The sequence below is a fragment of the Microtus oregoni genome, unplaced genomic scaffold, assembly GCF_018167655.1.
Source record: "Microtus oregoni isolate MIOR12 unplaced genomic scaffold, Mior012 000090F_ref0000504, whole genome shotgun sequence".
Taxonomy (NCBI): domain Eukaryota; kingdom Metazoa; phylum Chordata; class Mammalia; order Rodentia; family Cricetidae; genus Microtus; species Microtus oregoni.
The window spans coordinates 4117711-4131977 of record NW_024544599.1 but is presented as its reverse complement, the minus strand read 5'-3'; the positions used below and the strand labels follow the sequence as shown (position 1 = coordinate 4131977).

At 46.1% G+C, this 14267-nt stretch overlaps 1 protein-coding gene across 3 annotated transcripts in view; it reads left to right on the top strand.

Moving 5' to 3' along the window:
- Ccdc149 (coiled-coil domain containing 149) overlaps positions 1-14267 on the top strand; it is an 89377-nt gene that overhangs the window by 18444 nt on the left and 56666 nt on the right. For 2 of the 3 annotated variants that reach the window (XM_041643775.1, XM_041643774.1), the window contains exons 2-3: positions 10036-10197; positions 11660-11698. In XM_041643775.1, the coding sequence (XP_041499709.1) occupies positions 10036-10197; positions 11660-11698 (201 nt within the window). The remainder of the gene's footprint in view (positions 1-10035; positions 10198-11659; positions 11699-14267) is intronic. The other variant, XM_041643776.1, reaches the window with a different exon arrangement.

Sequence of the window (14267 nt, the reverse complement as noted above, 5' to 3'; positions counted from 1 at the left end):
ACTTTTTTTTTTTTTTTTTTTCCTCTGTAGAGGAAATGACAGTCCATCCCCTTTGGGACGGAGATTTTGATCAATGGGGGGGCGCAAGGAGCTGTGTTATACATCAAGGCTGCAGAGTGATGAAGACCCTGTCTATGTTTTATGTGCAGGAGGGGGGATAACCCCCAAGTACCGGGTCAGGGAGCAGCTCCTTGTGTTTTCTGGATGAGTGATGGCCATGAAACCCACATGGTGTTCCCCAGACCCCCTAGTACAACTCGGCAGCCTTGGCAGATGCCTTCCTGTTAGCTCATTCTGGATTCCCTTTGTCAGCAGCTGCCTAGGAGGCAGAGAGAGTCCTGAAGGGGCCATGTTTCAGCTGTCTGAGGAAGTAAACTTCCTCTGTAACACAGCCTGGGTCCCCTCTGGCTTGCTGCATTGGAAGAAGGTCTGAGAACTTAGAAGCTGATATTTTTCCAAAGGGAACGTTAGTCCTGCCAGCAGAAGTGTTAGGGCCTTTGTAAGGATGGTTGCATTTGTTTGTTTGTTTGTTTTTATTCATTTGCTAGGCATATACTCTACCACTGAGCAACCCAGACCTGTCTGGAAACGTACAGTCTTTCTATTTGACCCAAGTTGGCCTCTTACTCCAAATCCTGTTCCTCTCAGCTTCCCGAGCGCCGGCTTCACAGGCTTGCAGCACTGCTCCTGGCTCTGGGTCTTTTTATCATTTCTTTCCCATTCCAGGGGAGGCTGAGCAGCTGCCGTTTACCAGCTTTTGAAGTCAGCCTGACTAACACGTGCCACAGATTCTGCTGCTCAACCCTGAAGAGCTGAATTGAATTGTCCTCCCATGTGGGGAGTGCCAGAAAAATCCCCTCTGTGTGACTGTTACATAATATAGTATGTAAATAGATACAGGAGCGTCTGTGTGCACGCTTTCCCATCCAGTGTACCCTAGGAGCCCACTCGCTCAGCAACATAGGTGGGAACGGAACAACCTCTGCAGAAGCCGGGTGATTGCAGTGCTGTCTCCTGAACATTTGATCTCTGTAACTGAACTGGAGTCGCACACCCCACTGGCAGGCGGCGTCTTGGCCCCAGGCAAGGTCGGATTATCCTCACACTGGTGACAGCAGCGTCACTCTGGGGAAGCAGTGAGTTTGACAAAAATGTGCTGTCTTCCGCAGAGGGAGAGGAATGTCCTGGCTCACTGTGGCCAGCAGAAGGATAGGCAGTCTCCTTCCCTGGCGTTCGACAGACCCAAAGGGAGCAGGAGGGAGGCAGGGCAGGAGTGGAAGTGAGATGGTGGGAGGGAAGAAGAGTGGTAAGGAGGGAAGAAGAGTGGTAAGGATAGAAGAATTGAAACAGAGATGCAGGTACAGCTCGTTATTCAGCACTTCAGTTAACCAAGACTGTCAGGGAATTTCACATACCCCCCAGCTACTGCGGTTCACGTTATAAACTTTTCCAATTACCTGAAATCTCACTTAACTTAAATTCCAGCACATCCCCTGGGGCCTTCAGATCATCAAAGTTTGCCTGTTGAAAGCAATCCCAGGGAGGGGGGAGTGTGATGGTGAGTCTGAAGAAGACGGATCATAAAAAAGCCATCTTCCCGGATGGCAAGAGAATCTTAAGACACTGGTTTAGGATTGCTGGATTGTTAGCTAAAAGTTACAGAGTTGAATGCCAGCATGGCCAAGGGCCCGTGCCATGAGAGATAGACCCACGGAGGATGGGCTTAGGTGGGCAGGAAGGGCTCGCGCCTAAGTCTTGAGGGAGGCACATGGGAGGCTGCCATTCTGCAGTCAGAGACTTCAGTAAGATGCAGGACACCGTACCTGCCCCACATGGTGTTTTACTCTGGATGGCCAACTCATACCTTCGAGAAGTTAAGGGCACATATGTGTCTCTCTGAGGGACAGTCCTGGGTGCCTGTTTGGCAAATCTGCAGGATAAAGGTGAGGAAGGATCTGTATGACCACAGAAATGAAGGGAAGTACCGTGTCCAGTGCTAAAAGGTCAAAACCCAAATCCCATTTTGATGACTGTGGGAATTCTCTCGCATTCTCGCCGTGTATACACTGTGGCTTGTAGAACTGTACATTTCCCCTGCAACATGAAAAGCCTTCGTGAGTGAGTAGGCCTTTGACCTGGCAGAGTGATATTGTCATCTACAGAGTTTACCTTCCAGGACAGAGCAATCACGATACAAACAAAAAAACCACAAACATTCCCATAAAATAATCCCCATAAAATCCCAGGTTTGTGATTTGTGTATAGCCGTGTTTGGGCCATGGGTTGCACACAGCTGGTAGAGATTTAGGTAGAATATCAGATCAATGGCTGTATCACTAAAATATGCAAATACTAAATGTATATATCTGTATAACGATGTATGTGTACATTTGGTTACTGGATACTGAGCTTGTGTCTCTATTATTTAGTGTGTCTGAGCTCTCACTGTGGGATAGAGCTTGTGCTTGTCTGTGGGGATTCAATGTTGTGTGTGAAAGGCCTGGTTGCAGAGGCCAAAGGCGTCGAATAGGCAAGTGGGCAGGCATTGTGTCACAGCATGTATACGTGTGGCTTGCTTGTCCTTGTGCACATCCTGTCCCACTTCCGCTCTCGCTGAGGTGCATGCAGAATGCTGTGCAGCCAGCCAGGGGGCATTCTTCCTCTACTTGGGGGTTAAGAGGCTTTTGGGACAGGACACGTTCCTGAGCACTGGATCAACTATGAGAGAGAGAGAGAGAGAGAGAGAGAGAGAGAGAGAGAGAAAATGAATGTGGGATTCCTTTCTGTATGCTGTGACTATCATTGGTTGGTAAAGAAGCTGTTGTTTGGGGCCTGTGATAAGGCAGAGAAGAACTAGGTGGGAAAAACTAAACTGAATGCTGGGAGAGAGGAGGCGGAGTTAGAGAGAAGCCATGTAGTCTTGCCAGAGACAGACATGCTGAATCTTTGCTGGTAAACCACAGCCATGTGGCAATACACAGATTAATAGAAATGGGTTAAATTAAGATCTAAGAGCTAGCTAAAATTATGCTTATGGTATTGGCCAAGCAGTGATTCAAATGGAATAGTTTCTGAGTGATTATTTTGGGTCTGAGCAGCCGGGAACAAACAAGCAGCCTCTCATACAACAGAGAGTTGGGCAGGGTGGATAACAGCAGGAAGAGTTCATGGGCAGAAGTGGAGCAGGTGAAAGAACAGCTGCAGCCCAGTCAGAGGCAGGCTACTGCCAAATACTGAGGGGGTGTGGCGTGACAATCGCTTTCCATTCAGTGTGTGTGTGTGTGTGTTTAAAATATTTTTTATTTTCATTTTTTTTTAATGGTAGGAGGAAATCAAAATGACTCTGTGGGTAAAGGTGCTTGCTGTAGAGACTGATGATCTAACTCAATCCCTAGGTCTTACATGGTAGAAGGAGGCAGCCAAGCATTGCTCTCTGACTCTCTCTCTCTCTCTCTCTCTCTCTCTCTCTCTCAATGGATGAATGAATGAACAATTTTTTTTTTTTTAAAAAAAAGAGTGGCAGGGCCCGATTTATGCTTTTTCAAAGCTCCACGATGTGGACTGGGCAGATAGGAAATGCAGAAGAGGCTGTGATAGCCCCGATGTTATAGTGCAGAGCCAAGCAGAGGTTTCAGAACAAAGAGGTTGCTTATTGGAGACGGAGACAGTGTGCTTATTGTTGAGGGCTGTTTACCCGGTGCTTCTGGTGGGGCAGGAAGGAGAGGTTCCTGGAGGGAGACGGGGCAGGGGAGAAAGAGGGCACTGACAACAGCCGGGAAAGTAGAGGGTAACCTGCTGTTGTCAGCTTTCCGTTACTGCGCTCAGTACCTGAAAGAATCTATCGGTAGAGACGGTTCTTCCTGGCATTTTAAAGACTGCATTCGTGGCCAGTTGGCCCCATTGCTTTTGAGGTTTAGGATGATGGAGGTGGGGAGTGTGTGTTGGAACAAAGCTGCTCACCTCACGGCCAGGACTCAAAAGAGAGAGAGGAGCAACTTGCCCTACACTGTCCCTTCAAACAGTACTCTCCCATGATCCACAACCTCCCACAAGGCCCTGCCTCTAAAAGGATCGACAGCCTTCTAATATTGCTATGCCACAAAGGAAACACATGGGCCCTTGGGGACATTTAAGATCTAGCAGATAAAGTAGCTCTAAACAGAGTGAGTTTTTAGGTAGCAACTATTGGGACTATTCCTGCTCGTGACCCTCTTCTGTGTGTGTGTTGTCCCCTTTCTAGGAGGCTTTCTTGGGGTAGCAGGCAGGCTCTTGCATGGTGGAGGAAAACCAGCTTGATTCCTTCTCCAAAAAGTGCTCACTCAGGACCAAGGGGCACTCACTCAGGACCAAGGGGTGCTCACTCAGGACCAAGGGGCACTCACTCAGGACCAAGGGTCGCTGTTTGGTGGAACATACTCCCCTGACCCTGAGCCACCTCCTCTCTCGGCCACAGCCAGCCAGTCATAAAGCTGTCCAAATCCTAATGTAGTGTGTCAGGTCGTCATTTAATTATTATGGTCTTCCTTGTAGCAATTATGATTTGCTTTATGGCAGATAACCGGAAATGGGTAGATAAAAGCCACTCAATGGCCCAAACTGTGGGATTGGGTTCTTAAGGGGACAAGTACGACTGCCTTCACCTGCGGGCGTGAATTAACATCACACATGAGTTACAAGCTCAGCTTCAAAAAGTCATTGAAATGCAATTCAAAAGAAATCTATTTTTGAGTGGATAATAAAAATATTTCATGATATCTAGTATACATGCCAGAAACGGGGCATATTTTACGGAGCTCCATTCACTCTTTCTGGGTTGCCTGGTCTACTTGGTGTGTGGCGTCTCCCTCTCTCCTGCTGGTAGGTATGTACCCACCTGCAGCGGTAGGAGTCCCAACAGCCCACAGCTGTCATTGGGAGACACATGCTCCTGCTCCTGATCACCAGCAGTTCAGAGGTCAACAAAAATGAAAGGGATTGCTAACGAATAACCATCCTTTATTTCTCAGCCTTTTTTCATGAGCCACAAGAAGGTTCCAGAACCTGAGCAAGGTTCAGAAACAGTCAGTAAAATGGATCCTCCCCGAGTTGGCCATTTCCCCAATTCCCAGCATTCGTTTCTGTTTCTCAGAGCTCCTTTATTTGGAGACCATTGTCCTTGACCAGTCTGCCTACCATAGGACTGTTGATAAGGGCCCTGAACACACTATTGAACAGAAAAGATCCCAACACTGGAGCTCAGCTTACCCCTTTGGCAATTCCTGAGCCAAACTCCCCTGTAATGATACCTGGTCGTGGGTGTTCTGGGCTTTCCCTCTCTACCTCCCCTCCCCCTAATCTATCTCTTTCTCCACTAGTCAAGTCTACAAGTGCTGATATTCTCCCAGTACATTGCTATGCTTCCGCATCTGTCACTGTTACTGCCCACCAAAGCATCCTGTCTCTGCATGCAACTCTGCCACCTCCCTACCTCCGCAATCATGAGATCATTGGCCTCTTTGGGCTCAGAGTCCTCCTCACCTTTGAAAAGGGGTTTGTCTCACCGCTTGTTACAGAGGCCGACCACAGGGAACAAATACAGCACTCAGCATAGACAGGAAACTGCTGAACTCACCCCAGTGGTGACCACTGTTACTATTTCAATGGAAGCCCTTATTACTTCTAGGAATGCTGGTCACATGGTGGCAAACGTTCAAAAACCAACGTTTTTGCTCCTTCTCCTTTCTTGAAAATAAATTGAATGTTTCTTGACTTGAAAAGGGAAAGAGGGTGGAAAAGCCACCATTTTTATTCCAGCTGTGAACTTGGCCAACAGTGGTGTTAGCCGACTAAAGATCAGTAGCAAAAGAATCTGGAGAATAGGGCTGGAGAGATGGCTCAGTGGTTAAGAGCATTGCCTGCTCTTCCAAAGGTCCTGAGTTCAATTCCCGGCAACCACATGGTGGCTCACAACCATCTGTAATGAGGTCTGGTGCCCTCTTCTGGTCTGCAGACATACACACAGACAGAATATTGTATACATAATAAATAAATAAATTAATTAAAAAAATAAGAATCTGGAGAATAAAGGTGGAGCCTCTGGCCCCACCCAAGGGGCTAGAGCCTGGAAACTTTTCCTGGATTTGTCCTGCTCACCCTCTTTGTAGTGTGATGGGGCAGTCACATGACTCATTGACCCACAATATGATCCCCACATCAGGCTCTGTGGCTAAGGCGAATTTCGCGTGTGTCTGGTTGTCCGGGGTAGGCCCTGTCTCACCATGTTGTATTAGACACGGTGAGGACAGACCCCATTAAGAAATAGCAGAGCTGGAGTGTTCTCTGGAGGCCTGCTGGGGCAGACCACGCTGCAGAGTGCAGCAGTGTTGGTGTCCTGAGCCCCACTGTGGGCTGCATGGCAAATTGTGCCTATGCTGTGCAGGCCAATATGAGTTACCCCCTCTGACGGCAGGATAGCATTTTTTTCCCATGAGAAGATTCTGAATGATCTTCCCCTAGTTAGAGACCCTAGGTTCCTCATTCCTGGGAGAAGAGAGGCTTAACAGCTCAGCCAAATCTGTACCCTAAGGCCTCATCTCTCTTTACCTTCACCCCAAAGAGCCCCCGGCCAGCCCACCCTTGCCACTCATTGTACAATCTAATATCTTTAGGAAGCCTATGTTTTTGCTTCTCTGCTAGAGCTCTGTTGGCTTCCTGTTGCCTATCATAGTAACCTCTGACCCCACCCCCGACCTGCAGGCTCCATGCCACATGTCACCCCCTCCTCCAGTGAACACCTTCACTTCCAAAATTTCCCCACTTGTCTCACCCTGAGAGATCTGAGTGGAAGTCATGGCAATCACAGTTAATGTTAGAGGTTTCACAGATGCTAGCTTGCTTCTTACATTGTCGTGCTAACCCCTGAAGGTGCTTCTCCATCTCTGTGTGTATACAGGGAGTCTGGGCACACAGTGGCTAACTGATCACATAGCTAGGAAGTATCAAAGCTAAGACTGGAGCTCAGACATTGCTGGCTCCTTCTGCCACAGCTTCCACCATGACTATATCCTGCTTTGTCCCTTGGAGGGAAGTGTCTATCGCTCTTACTAATGTCCAGGGCACAGTAGTGAGGGCTGCTAGTTAATAATATATTCTCACATCATTATCAACGCCTGCCGACTGTGATCACAGCAAAAACTTCAGCATTATTCTGAGTTCATGGTCTGTCTTTCCCTTTTTTTTTCTTACAAGAACTTGAAGTTGTTTGCTATCCTGAAAGAGCCTTGTACACAGCTTACCTAGCTTTGACCAGCCAGCTTTGGATAAGTCACTTCACCAGGCCGAGTCCAGTTTCCTCTTCTGTACACTAAGGAGCCCGATGTGGGTGACTCAGTGTCAGGGAGTCTGTAAAATGGGGGTGATACCGCAGTGCCACAAGGCCTGGGGAAGCTCTAGATAACATGTGAGGGGTCCTCACCCACCCATGTGAGTAGTGTCTATGTACATATATTCTATGTGTATTATATATCTGCATATAATAGGACAAAGGAGAAAATCCATACGTCATCAGTTTACAGCGTTACACCATATGCATGTGTATGTGCATGCACACATCTAGATACATGTATGGAGTACCTGCTGTGCACCATGTCTTTTTCTCAGCACTGGGAATCTGGAATGAATATGATGATGTCTCTACTGTCACAGGGGAGATACTGGAAGTAACCAGTCTCTAAGACCAAGCATAGCTCAAGACCCAGATATACTACAGAAGGGACAGGGAAGTCAGACCAGGTGGCTGGCTTAGCCTTTAGCTGTCACCCCTGTCACGTGCTCAGGGATGGGCCTGCAGAACTCTCCTTCGCAAACTCTAGACCACTGTGCTTTGTGCAGGCCTCCAGGTCTGGCTTCTACCAGCTTCCACAGAACCAGAAACTGGGTTTTTGTTGTTGTTGTTGTTTTCTTCCTTTCACAGCCTCTAACTTGGACTGTTCCTTGGGAGAGAAATGCTTTTTCTCTTGGATCATTCAAGGGCAGGGAACCTGAGAATTTCTGTTTCTGAGTACGAAGCAGCCTTTGCTGTCCCTTCATGAAATGGGTGTTCTGTGCTGACTTACCTACTGAAATGTCTTGATCCAATTGAGATTCCCTTTCTTACAGTCAAAGACACTGGATGTGTATGAACCCATAGATGGGACCTTCGTGCTACTGACGCCCCAGGTCCCGGGACTGGGGCTGCTGACGGGGGGGGGGGGGGGGGGAGAAGAGAGCAAGGGCGGATGGGTCAAGCAGTGTGTAGTGCCGCTTCCCCCTGTGACATCAGCAATGCCTCCCTCCCCCAGGACACCACTCACCTCTGGTATTTACTTGTTTCCGACTTGACTCTTGAGAAATCACTGTGACAACAGGATTATTTTGCATCAGGCAGACAATGTCAGAGTCTCAAAAACTTTAGCATTTTAAGGCAGGATTCCAACCTCATTACTGCGGGGAATAAAATTCCACCAAGGTGAAATGTCCTTTCTCAGAACTCAAATCTCCCTCAGCACGACTTTTCTTTCCCCTTTGTTTTTGAAACTAAGCAATTACTTTTTTTTTTTTTTAGGGAAAAAATGTGCTAATGCACAAGACTCTCCTTTTTTCCCCCTTTCATTTATTTGAAATTGAACTTAACAAAGTCGGTTCTGAGCGAGCACTATATATGAGTAATGCTTTTTGTCCGTAAAGAGCATTGGCTCAAATGGTATGGGAGTGCCGGCTCTTGCTCGGCTTTGTGTGAGCGCCCACAATGACAAAGCGCTCATGTCAGGGTGGATAATGAAACTATAAATTGTTTTCATGAATGCTTTGAATTTGGTCTTTTATGGGGAAAATTCAAAAGGTATTTAGTGCCACATCTCACATATGTGAGTAACGTCAGGCGGTGTAATATATCCAGTAAAAGCAGAATCTCCTCTGAGCTCACATGGGCCGCTGTGGTGGGACTGTTGACTAGGCTTCACTCCTGGAGGGAAACACAGAGACACACAGTGTTGTTGCTTGAAGGCAGGAGTTCCAGCCAGCACTACCCAGCTGTTGGGAGAATCCAGAGTGTGGCAAAAATACCGACTTCTGAAGTTGGTCTCTGGTGATGGATGGGTGCGTGTGTTTGATCCTTGAAGAGGTTTTACAGATCAGCGCTGAGTTAGTGAACAAATTCTCCAGAGGAAAATGACTGCTTGGTTTCATAGGTGGGAAGGATCAAGTGAAGTGATTTATGGCTTAAAGAGATGATTTTTCATAATATTTGGAGTTATTGTTATAATTGAGAGCATATTGACTTATCCTCAAAAATTTAGAAAATAAAACCAGAAAAGCACAAGGAAAAAATTTTTAAATTTGAGGGAAAGGAATTACTAGCAAGAAATGATTCCTATCAATATTTATAAATTTTTCATTAAATATGTTTGTGTGTATTGCTTTGTAAAATTTTAATAAAATTTTATGTGGATGTATAAATATATATATCATACTGGATAAATCTGGGATCCTGGCACCTATTTATCCTTATATGTAATTTTAAAAATAATTCTAATTTATTATTATCATAAGCATGTGTATGGTGTGTGTGTGTGTCTGTGTGTGTGTGTGTGTATGCGCGCGCACGCCACAGCACGTGTGCAGAGTCAGTGGAGGAAGCTGAGAATTGCCTCTCTTATTGCACTATGGACTCAAAAATCAGACTCAGGTCATTAAGGTTTGATGGCAAGTGCCGCGACCTACTAAGCCATGACCTGCTAAGCCATCTTCCTGGATTATAGTTCTATTTCTTAACTTATTTGCAAATACATGATTGTATCTGTCCCATTTCGTGAACATTCGCAGACAGCTAAGGTTTGACTTTGTCTTGAGAGAACTGTGTGTCAGGCAATGTGGCAACCATTCTGTACATATGCTGCTGGGAAGTGTCTAAAAGTGTGTGATTCCAGAGCCATGGAAAGGGGGGGGGATGTAGAGCACAGTGCCCTGGGGCTGTGACGCCCACCTGCCATTTCTGACCAGTGGCCATTTGTTCTGCAGTACCTGGTGTGTAAGCGGAAGCTGGAGAGCAAGAAGGAGGCCCTGCTGATTCTCTCCAAGGAGCTGGACACCTGCCAGCAGGAGAGGGACCAGTACAAGCTCATGGCTAATCAGCTGCGCGAGCGACACCAGTCCCTGAAGAAGAAGTATCGGGAGCTGATTGTAAGTCTGGCTCCGGAGGGATATCTGGCCCCCTCTGCAAAGACCGGAAAAGGGACTGTAATGATTTCCTCTTTTCAAAAGCCACCCCTTGCCAACAGTTCGCCAGGTAGCCTTTTATATGCCTGGAACCCTAGCTTGGGAGGTGGAGGCAGGGGGATCAGGAATTCAAGGCCTTCCTTGGCTACCTAGTGGGTGAGAGGCTTGATAACCTGTCCCAAGCAAGCAAGCAAGCAAGCAAGCAACAAAAAAGCCCAAATCAAGCCAAACCAAAGTTTAAAAGTAGAAACGTGCACACCACCTGTTTCCTCTACAACCCGCTCCACATGCATGCAGTTCCAGGCTGCCGGACCTAACACATGTGAAGATGCTTATATCCGTGTGTGTTTACTGTGGCTGTTTCCTTATTATTTTATTATGCACTTTTCTTGTTATTTTAAAGAGTATATCTTAAATCTGTGCCAGTCCAGGGGCTGCCAGCTGCACATGGCTCTCCAACTTAGCTAAGTTAATTGGCATAAAGAAAATAAGAACCTCAGTCCCTCATTTTCCTGTCCTGTCCCATGGGCTCAAGCCCCACAGGTGGCTGGTGGCTGCTGTATGGCGAGGGTTGAGCGTTTCCGCGGTGGCTGCTGTTCTGTTCTCCCTCAGCATGGTGTTCTGGACAACGTGTGCCAATGCTGCCTAAAGCATGTTCTCTTTACCCAGCACTTTACAGCAAAGGCTTCCTAGGCCTTGTAAACAGGCTGACGTTACCCATGTTAGCCAGGGTTCTTCCAGAGGAAGAGAGCTTATATAATGAACACACAAACACATGTCCCTGTGTGTTCCTGTGCATGTGTGTTGACACGTGTATGTATGTATACATGTATGTACGTGTGTTTTCACAGGTGCGCATGTTTATGTGCATATATGTGCCTGTGTCTGTATGCGTGTGCACATCTGTGTGCATATGCAATATGTTTATATATGTGTGTATACATGTGTGCACATATGCCTGTGCGTGCCTATGTGTACGTATATGCATTTATATGTGTATTTGTACGTGTATGTGTCTGTCTATGTGTGTATGCATGCATGTTTATGTGTGTCTGCACATGTGCATGTGTGTACGTGTGTTTATGTCTGTGTACATTCTTTTTATTCTATTTCAAAGAACTTTAACCAAATGAATAACTATTTCAGTTTTATGCTCTGCTCTAAAGTAATTTTGATCCATCTAGATTTCTCTTTTAGAAACATCATTTTGGAAAATTCATGTTTGGTCTTGATTGAGCTGATTCTCTGGGGTCCCCATCAAGTGGTAGTTATTTTTAAAGCATTGTCAAGCTTGCCTTCTCGTCTTACTAGCTGCGTGGCTGATGGGGATTTAGATTCACATTGGTCCAACTGAGGGTTGAGATTCTGTGGTAAGTCTGGGTTTATTCTTGGGAAGAAGTAAAATGTAGTTTGTGTTTCTTTGTAGGATGGAGACCCATCACTTCCCCCTGAAAAGAGGAAGCAGGTAAGATTTCTTCTTGATATCAGGCAACTCTCACATCAAGGTGACCATGACCTTAACACAGTCCAAAGAATTGGGAAACCCTAACTGTCTAGTGCAAAATTCCTTTTTAAGTTTTCCTGGAATATTTTCAGACACTGGGGGATATGGCTGTAAGAGGGACCAGGAGAGGCAGAAGGGATACTGAGCACAGCCCAACAAGATGTGGGGAGACACCAGCTGACTGAGCCCTGAGACTCTGGGGGAATTCTCTTGAGAAGCTGGAAACTGAGTGATCAGGCTCCTCCTTTGGAGGAGGCATGCTGACTTTTAAACATATCTCCTATCAAAACTCCCAAGCTGTTTTCTTACTTTTCTCTACATGGCCAACCCTGTGTATTGGTCTACCCCCTTTCTTACTTCCTCTTGTATAAACATGACTATTTCATTGGGCTTCCTGTACAGGCTGGTGTCTATCCTACATGATCCTGATTGTTCGCCTTTGCTGTGTTTTTCATGTCTGTTTGGGTCTGTCCTTTTGCCTTAGTCTCTTCTGTTCAAATGTTTCATATTTGTTACTTTTTTCAGATAAAACTGAGAAATATTTTTTATCAAGTCTTCCTGTTCTCATACAGATCTTACTGGAATTTTCTGAAAATTGTTTCATTAAATTGCTACAAGTGAGCATCTAAATTTGTTGGGTGACAAAAGGGGCTATCTCAATTTAATTTCTTTAAAAATTGTTTTTGAAGATGCTAGTTAACAGTAAATTGATTAAATCTGTCAAATTATGGGTTAATTTGAACTCCCTCCTGTGTGTGTATGAAAAGCAGTGATCTTTTTTCTAAGACAGATTTCTTGGACCTTCCCTTAACTTTGCAGTTTTCTAATTTGCCTCGTGCTGTGTGTTAGAAGTTTTATGTGCCCAGGTGGTGGCGATGTTAGTGGTGGCACGTTCTGTTCCAGCAGGCCTCTTCACTTGAGCGGGACTTCAGAACCGGTGGACATAAACCAAGACACAGACAGGAACCATATGTCCTCGGCCGTACCGTCAACATCCTGTGGTCGTAACTGACGGGTGTCAGTGAACACAGTTGACTGCTAATGTGCAAGATACTGCACATAAAACTCCTAGGTTCATTAGCTCGAGATATCTGATGCTGGTGAATAGTGTTAAACACACACACGCACACACACATGAGCACTCGCTCACGCACATACGCACAGACACACACACTCGCTCACACGCACACTCACACATACACACATGTTCTCACTTGTGTGTGTGCGCACACACATGAACACCTGCTCACACGCACACACACACTCGCTCACACGCACACTCACACATACACACATGTTCTCACTCGTGTATGCGCACACCCACATGAACACTCGCTCACGCACACACGCACAGACACACACACTCGCTCACACGCACACACACACTCGCTCACACGCACACTCACACATACACACATGTTCTCACTCGTGTGTGCGCACACCCACATGAACACTCGCTCACGCACACACGCACAGACACACACACACGCATGACTTTCATCTGTAAATAGTGTTGCTGTCCACATCCACCTGTCTGTGCTGCCGGCTCGTACACTCCTTTCTGCTCTATGTGACTAGTTTATAAAGCTCCATGTTTGATCTAGTCTAATTTTTCTGTGTGGCTAATTGATGTTTTTTTCTAAACAAAATTACATGGGAGTTTATCATTACTGTTTAAAAACTGAAATCCGTAATCTTGGCTTGCTGGGTGTTTTCGATAGCTGTAGGCAGTCATCTTCCCTGTGATTTCAGAGTTTGTTAGTATTCATGAAGGAGTTTTCCAGTTCTACATGCACTCGTATTCTGTGACTTTATAATGACACATTTACATTGACTGAGGAGAATCTGATGAATTCCAGCAAGCCTGTCAAGCTGCGTCCTTACCGTTCTAAAAATACAAGTTCAAGGTGCCAAACATGAGCATTGTGGCTTTTAATGTGGTACTCAGTTTCCTTCCCTTTGGGGATTAATATGATGCTGAAGCTTGGGCTGAGCATCCTTCCTTCCTGGCTGGGAGACATAGGATGGGGTGGAAATAAGAGAATTCCGAGCTGTACATCTGGTCAAAGATGTGATGGACTTGAGGAACCAGAATCTCCGAGATGATGCAGTCAAAGGGCTATGTGACCAGCAGTCTCCTGAGGTTGACAGTACTGTTTCTCTCCTCTGAGGCATATTTAGCAAATAAAAATGCAGGGTACCTAGGTAGACTTGAAGTCAGATAGCCAATGAATACTCTCTTAGGATAAAAACATGTCATACAAAAGTATAAGTCAACCTGAAGTTCAAGCTCATCTTATGTTGCAGGAGCTCCTTCCGCTCCTTCAGCCAATAGCTGCTGAGAGACCAGCCCATTGGGGCGTGGTCTCCCTTTCTTTAAGAAAGCAGCAACTGCCCTGGCTCTCTGGCTTCGGGCTCCGGTGATCTGTAAGTTTTTCCCCTTTAAATAAATAACCATTCTATTAATCATAATTCCAAACTGGTGTGGGATTGTTTGTGACTTACGCCTTCAATCTTACCTGAGAACTCT